General features: G+C 38.3%; 1 protein-coding gene across 1 annotated transcript in view; it reads right to left on the bottom strand.

Annotated features, from left to right (window-relative positions):
- Positions 1-8,303, bottom strand: part of PREX2 (phosphatidylinositol-3,4,5-trisphosphate dependent Rac exchange factor 2) — a gene marked incomplete in the record, with an annotated part of 298,948 nt that overhangs the window by 177,414 nt on the left and 113,231 nt on the right. The window contains 1 exon segment of the mRNA XM_034763054.1: positions 5,233-5,331. Within this exon segment, the coding sequence (XP_034618945.1) occupies positions 5,233-5,331 (99 nt within the window).

Below are 8,303 nucleotides of genomic sequence, written 5' to 3'. Positions count from 1 at the left end.
TATCAAACTGTCTGTACTGGGCTATCTTGATTATCACTTCACAAGTTTTTTTTCTCTTACTTAATTGGCCTCTCAGAGTTGGTAAGACAACTCCCACCTGTTTATGCCCTCTGTATGTGTGTATATATACCTCCTCAATATTTATTCCACTCTATATGCATCCGAAAAAGTGGGCTGTAGTCCACAAAAGCTTATGCTCTAATAAATTTGTTAGTCTCTAAGGTGCCACAAGTACTCCTGTTCTTTTTGCAGATACAGACTAACACGGCTGCTACTCTGAAACACTGATATATTTATCCTCACAACAACTATGTTAGGAAGGGAAATACTATTATCTCCACATTATTTATGCACCTAACTTACATTGATTTCAGTGGAATTTAGGAGCCTAAATACCTTTGAGGATCTGGGCCTAAGTGACTAGCCCAAGGTCACACAAGATGTCCATTGCAGAGCTTGAAAAAGAATCTAGATCTTCAGACTACCAGACCAGTTCCATAATCACAAGATAATACTTCCATATTTTATGTGCTGTTATTACAGTGGGAGCTGGCAGCAGCTCCTATATTTAGGTTGCCTAAAATTTTTATTACAGGAGATTGCTGAAACCTTTTTCTGAGAAACTCTAACATCTCCATTGTTTGCAGCAGGTCTTTGAAATTTGGTGTGTGGAAAGCTCTTGGGTCCAAGGAGTGTGCTTCCACTGTCCTATGTATTGCCACTCAAGTTTTGATGAGTTATAAACTCTTGAAAAACACCACTTCCCTTCTTTTGTGTTATTCTGTCACTTGCATGCCTCAGGAAAAGTTTGGCAGCATATCAAAATAACAACTCAACATGAACATTCTAAGGCTGGGACCATGTTGTTGCCAAAGCATCAGCACACACTGCACTGGGAAAGCCTGGGAGCTGCTACAGCAACTGTAGCATGGGAGGCAAGGTAGGAAAACCAGGCCAGGCCCCTTCCACAGCCATCCGCAGACTCAGCACATGGTCCTAGGAACCCATCTATTCCTTTCTGGGAACACATGAGGTGGGAACTCTCCTATCTCTCAGAGAGGAGGGGAACGAAAGAGAGCCTGACGTAACCAGGCTTCCTTTGATCGGTACCAGCAGCCCATCCCCTCCATTGGGATAACAACCTTCTAATGCTAACGTAGTTAGCCCTGCAGCTCAAGTGGTAGCAGTCGGGCAGTGCCAAAGTTCTGGGGTTCAAGCCCTGTTGATTATGAACAATGGGAACTTGTTGCAGTTGCATGTAATAGCATTTGTTTTTCTCCTTTTTCCTTTTTTTAAAAAAAACTAGGAAATTCTATAAAAAATATTTTAAATAAAAATATGTAGGTTGCAAAATCATCAAAAAGCACACAAAAACAAGTAAATGACAGATACAGAGTTGCTCATGCAATCTTAATTCAGCTCTTTGTGCACATGAATTATGGCACAGTTTTTAGTTACATGATCATAATACTGTTTTTTTCCAGTCTCATTCAGTGTATGTAATGGATGCACAGGGGAGAGAATTAAGATTGCACAGCAATAGCAAACCTGGCATTTCCTAACTTTTGAGTGCTTGACTTTACAACCTAAATAATGTTTTTTAACATAGTTTGTTTTGTATGTAATTATAAATATACTTTTCTATATAACATTTATACAACTGAATTAAAAAAAAACCCAGATAAACATTACCATGAAAACAATGTCTTTTCTGTTCTAATAAATACAATAAGAAAAACAACACTATGCCTCCTGATGCTTGAAACAAAATGAATAGCTTCCACAAATTGTAATGCTCAGCCAAGGCCTGGCTTCATCAAGAAAAATAGCTTTTAGGAAACACATTGTTAATTTCCCCAGGCACATCATTTGCATTATAATATATCATACACATAAACCCCTCTTTCCCCAACCATTTGCTTCTGCTAACCAACAATGAGGGACATAACAGCATTTTTCTATGTCTGTCAATCAACATACTCCCCTAACAACTCTCTTGATTACTCACTCCTGCAGAATCCTCAAGTACAACAAAGGAGTCAATAAAGGTATATCAGTTTACACCAGTTGAGAATCTGACCCAATGATTTTAAGAAAAAAAGGTTGTCCATTAAAGGCTTGCACACCAAAAAATTGCACATCAGAAGATCTGGAAATACCACTCAGCCTCCATCTGTCTTTATTGTTATTAATATTTATAAAAAGAGCAGTACATTTGTGTAACGTTTTACAGAAATTCAAAGGCAAGAGCCATGCCCCACATAGCTCACAATCTAAATTAAATTAAACAACTGGACAAAATGATGGCAACAGATAATTAAGGGGAAGAAAATAATATAATTCCAAATAGGAATATGCAAAACAAATGTGAATGAAGCTTGAAATAATAGATCAGTACATTTAGCAATAAGACAGGGCAAAAGAAAAGAAGCAGCTAGCACTAGGTTAAACATCAGCTGTAGAAGCATCATGAATTAAGTGGGTTATAAAGGAGGCATTTGAATGGACACAGGGAAAAGGAGATCACACACATGGGGGCAGAATGAAAAAAGGCATGATGATGCAAGTGGGAGAGAGAGATGAAATGAGCAGCAAGGTAAGAAGCTATGGTGCAGCATAGGTTGTAGGGAGAGCTGTATGTAGAAAAAAGGTGTTGACAAGGGGACAGTTGTACAAGGACCTGAAAATGAAGTTGAAGCATTTTAACATCATACAGAGAATCAGTGAAGCAACATAAGGAGGGGTGACACGGCAAAAGCAGCAGAAAAGGAAGAGTATTTTAGCATTCTGTACAGATCGATGGGGGTAGGAGGAGAGTCAAGGATGCAGGAAGAGAGGAGGTTACAGTAATCCAGGTAAGAGAACCAAAACATGAATGTAGGCTTTAGCAGCAGTGAAAAGGGGAAGCACTGGATTTTAGTAAAGCTTCAGAAGAAGAAGTGACAAGATTAAATAATAATCAGGATGTGAGGACAGAAAGAAAGGAAAGAGTGAAAGATAACCCCCAAGGCTTTTAAGTGACTGATGGGATAATAGCATTTTCTTGGGACAGGGGAAGAGAAATGAGAGAGAGGGAAACTATATAGGAGTAAAGATGAAATGTTGATAGGCTTGAAGAATCATTATGATAACCAGGACAAGACAATGAAAGGTGAGGAAGGATGTGAGCCTGAACACAGTGGAAGAGATTAGGAATTGAGAAGTGTGATGGGGCAGGTCAGCAATATATTTATGGTATGAGAGATCACGGGAGCAAATGAGATCACCCAGGGGTTAGATGTCAGGTGAAGAAAATGAAAGGACTATCGCCAAAACTATAGCAAACACAAGAGAGAAAGGGGAGGAGAAGGAACAAGAGGGTTCACTAAAGACTATATTGAAGGAGTGGTCAGCAAGGTTGGAGGAGAGCCAAGAAAAGATGAGACACACAAAAACCCAGAGATGAAAGGGTACCACGTATAAGTTGTGGGTTGAGAGGCCAAAGATTATAGAAATATCAAGAATAATGGGTAAGGAGATATCACCCTTCGACTGGATGAGGAAGAGGTCATTAGCGTCTTCTGTGAGGTAAGTTTCAATGGCACAAAAAGGATGGAAGCCAACTGAAAAAGAAAATGGAGGAGCACTGGGAATAGACAGCATGCTCAAACAGCTTGAAGATGAAGAGCAGAGAAAAAGAACAAAAGTTAGAGAAGGAAACAGGACTGAAAACCGTCCTTCTGACTTGCTATGAAGATAATTATCATCCTGTAATCTTGAAAAAAATGAAAAGCAACCAACTACCAACTCCCTCCCTCCTTCATCTACCCGATTTCTCCACCCACCATCTGCTTCTTCCATCAGACAATGAAACCTTGCATTTAGAAAATGTTGAAAACAGATTTCAATCATTTCCAAGCTTTTTTTCCCAAAATTTTTTGAATAAGGAGATTTGTTCAAATTGACCCTTTTTCATGAACAGTTTCGATTTCAACAAATAAACATTTTCTAATGAAAAAACATTTAGTTGGATAATTCTCAATCCACTCTATCCATGAGGTCCCTCTCCTTCTTCCTACCCCTCTCACTAGTAAGCCTTCCTTCTGTGGGGAAGAATGGGCTGCTTCTTTCCCTTCCCCATTTCCCCTCTCCCCCTTCTATGTGCTGCAGGGTGTGAGGCAGAAATCCCAAACTGAAAAAACAAACCTCTAAAATATTTCATTTTTTTTAAAACTGAAAACCAAAAACATGTCGTGTTGGTAAAAATGTTTGGATTCCAAAAACCTGGCAAATTTTAACTGAAACCCAAACATTTTTACAAAATGTTTTCAGTTTTCACTTTCCAGGGTGTGTGGCATGTGTGTGTCTTTAAACAAAAAACAAGAAAATTATGACCAACTCTATGCATTAAAATTGTAAAGGAATAAAATATCTTTTTTTTCCTTTTCCTCTTTTTAAACTTATTATGTTGCAATTATAGCATATAAAAGCAAATAAGATAATGTTCTAAAAGACGCAACTTTCAAAACTGTTTTTACTATCACATTATAGGAACAAGAATCTCCCATGTAAGCATGCTGGATGTTATAAAGTGAAATTTAAAGCACCATTTCAGTCAAGACAATAAAGATCACTTTAGCATTTCATCATGACTTTGCCACCAGTTTAAATCAGTCAGCTGTGACTGATTGACTAGGGGCTTGTCTTCACTTCCAGGGTAAGTCGACCTAAGTTTCACTACTCCTGCTACGTGAATAACGTAACTGGAGTCGATATAGCTTAGGTCGACTTATCCTGGTGTCTTCACTGTGCTGTGTCAATGGGAAATGCTCTTTGATTGATTTCCCTTATTCTTCTGAGAGAGCTGGAGTACTAGGGTCGACTGGAGACTGCTCTGCTATCGATTTAGTGGGTCTTCACTAGACCCACTAAATCGACCCCTGCTTCATCGATTGCAGGGGCATTGATCTCCCCATAGTGAAGACCAGCCCTAAAACAGTAACTGCCCAGCTCATAATGTTTGAAATCAATGATGTGTCACAGAAGCACAGTTTTAGTGGCACTATCTGCTTCTATAAAGTGAGATCTTTATTATTTCCTTTAAATCTGATACTGCAAGGTGCTGAGCACTCTCTACTCCCTCAGGAATCAATGGCACTTGAGACTGCTTAACACTCCACAAGAGATGCTCAGCACCTTACAAGATGAGTTTCTTTATGTTATAACTGATCACTGCAAATGTACTCACCTGTGCCATCATCTACGTTCTCCACTTCCATTACCTCTGTGTTTATTCTGCCTCGAAAAAGATACCGATGGCCATCAGTAGATGCTTTGCTGTTCTTCAATCGTCTTGTAAGAGAAAAAGCATAAGAACATTGTCCAAACACCATACTATACATTTTTTCTGTACCAAAACTACTATTATTTTTATGCATTTCAGTAGCATCTAATGGCTGCTATAAGAATCAAGGTCCAATTGTACTGGTGCTGTAGAAATCAGAAAGGACCCTGTCAAAAAGAACTTAGATCTCTTATAGAGCTGTTATAAAATTATAGTTAACTGATAATATAGTTTAGATAGCATTAGTACAGTGGGAAAGTGGAGAAGGTTCAGTTAGGATGACGCCCCCTCCTCCTCCATACACACACAGCATTTTCATTCTAAACCTCTTTTATTAAGGAGTCCGGTGGCACCTTAAAGACTAACAGATTTATTTGGGCATAAGCTTTCGTGGGTAAAAAACCTCACTTCTTCAGATGCAACCTTATGCCCAAATAAATCTGTTAGTCTTTCAGGTGCCACTGGACTCCTTGTTGTTTTTTTAGGAAGTGAGGTTTTTTACCCACAAAAGCTTATGCCCAAATAAATCTGTTAGTCTTTAAGGTGCCACCGGACTTCTTGTTGTTTTTGTGGATACAGACTAACACAGCTACCCCCAATACTCTTTTATCAGTCACGTCTAGTTTGCTGATTAACTACCTTTCGGGCTGAAGCCTCTCATGCTTCCAGGAGAGAATCATTTTGGAATGTTTGATAAACATTGATGCATGTTGCATCCACTATCGAGTTATCAGAACAAGAAGTTTTTTGGAACTGTTAGGAAATGTTCTGAGGCTCTTGGCTCTGAGATATCTCTAAGACCAATTTCTTTTCTAAACGTCCAATATGCCATGTAGGGAGTTCTGGGTGAAGAATATGTTCCACTTTATTTCAAAAGCAAATGGCTTAAAGCACAGCATAGCTTACGATTGTGATAACCGTGTGCTGAATATGCACAGTAAGTTATTTTCTTTAACTTCTTAAGCACTGATTGAGGTAGGATACTCCAAATATATCCACCTGCATTAACTTGAATGATCCATTGTGCTTACTGAATAATCCTTATCTGAACAACAGTTTAGTTACTACATTTTTATCAAACATAAAACAGGCATATTGACCATGCAAATGTTTTCTTGCTTCAGTATTAAAAGAGAGTGACACAAATACAAAAGGCCAGGGAACACAGCAGAGATGAGGCAGTATGAGCTATGAGTTCCAGTTGGTACACATATTGTTTTTATAGAAATTATAGCAATTAAAAACAGCATTGACTTTAATGAGGTCTGAATTTCACCCTTCATTCTTTAATTTTGGTCACCTACATTTGTATAGGTGATATTTGATTTAGCAATGTTAGGCCCCCATTCAGAGAAACACTTAAGTACATGCTTAACATTAAGCACAGTTCCATTGACTTCAATGAGAGTGAAGAACATATAAGTATGTGCTCAAGTAGTATCCTGAACAGAGATGCTTTCTAGAATCAGAGCCATAGTGATGAAATACATATATTGGCTATAGTTACAAACATTCTAAACAGGCATCTATCTTTGGGGATGGGAAAGGAAATAAGGGGGGAAAAAGGAGAAGGAAGAATCTTAAGATTTTACAGTCATAGATCAAATGCTTACAGCTTCAACATGAAATTTCAATATTTTATCCAGGATGGGCACCTTTTCCTCTAACAATAACTCATCTTAGCCATTCACCTAGATACCTGTTCCCCTCGCACAACAGACTGTAAACACACTTATGGGGCTGAGTAAAAGTTCTTAAAGGAACCTTAACCATGAATCCCCTTATTTCTGTGAAACTAAAATCTCTAGTCCTGTAACACACTAACTAGGATTCAATTTGTTCTCATTGAATTATAATTTTCTCTATATCTGATCACATAAGTGATTACAGGCAAGGCAGTGTGACCTAAGGGCTATAGCACTGGATTGGAATTTAGGAGACCTTGGTTCTATTCCTGGCTCTGCCACTGGCATGCTGGGTGACCTTAGGCAAGTCATTTCCCCACTCTGTGCCTACCAGCTCTTTTTATGGGAACCATTACAAGAGAAGGCTGAATCAGTGCATTTCCTGGCCACTCTGACAAAGTTCCCTTCAAAATTGGTGCCATCAACTTTTTGATCTGTAGTGGCTCCCTATTTCTTCCTAATGCAAAAGAGTCTTTGGCTGATCTCCACCACTGAAGCATTCTGCCTTGGCAAACCTTACACACCCAACTCCCTCCACAAGGGTCTATTCCGGTAGAAGCCACTATAGATCCTAGAGAACATCTTTCCCAAAATCTATAACTAATGCAGGTGAAGAGATCTTCATAGCATCGGGATATAATCCTATCCTGATGCTTTGGGATAAATAAATCATAGAGCATACTGTACATATGATAACATGAATAAAAATATAATTTATTCTGTACAAACATTCAGAAAATAACTAGACACATTTTTTTTAGGAATAAGGAGTCAAATCTATTCACAGCTGTCTAAAAAGTATACATCTGACAGTTTTCAAACAGGAATTGTTCTCCCAATCAACACAATAGACAGTTGAAGTTTCACACTCATTTTCTAAGACTTCTCACACAACCTTAAATATATATTATTTACAAATTATTCATTTAGGGTCATTCATTCATTTATATCCAGAATTCCACTGACTTTGGATATCCTTGGATGGTTATAGTTAAGCGTCTAAGTTCTACTGACTTTCAATGAGATTTAGGCTCTTAAATGTATGTCACTTTTCAAAGTGGTCGTTAGGATTATAAATCCCATAGGCACTTTTGAAAATATATTACCCTTAAGCCTCAATTCTATAAAGGGCATCTGTGCAGGCACAGGGGTCCTCTTGCATGGTTCTCTTTACAATGTTGGGTGCCTTATACCACAATTAAAACAGTTTCCCCCATCTCTGTAGTAGTTATTTAGGCAATATCCATTTTTTTTAAAGTCTCTCACTATGATGTACTTGTTTATATGGGAAAAAT

The sequence above is a fragment of the Trachemys scripta genome, chromosome 2 (assembly GCF_013100865.1).
Source record: "Trachemys scripta elegans isolate TJP31775 chromosome 2, CAS_Tse_1.0, whole genome shotgun sequence".
Classification (NCBI taxonomy): domain Eukaryota; kingdom Metazoa; phylum Chordata; order Testudines; family Emydidae; genus Trachemys; species Trachemys scripta.
Note: the sequence above shows the minus strand (reverse complement) of the source record. Positions and strands in the feature narration are given on the sequence as shown.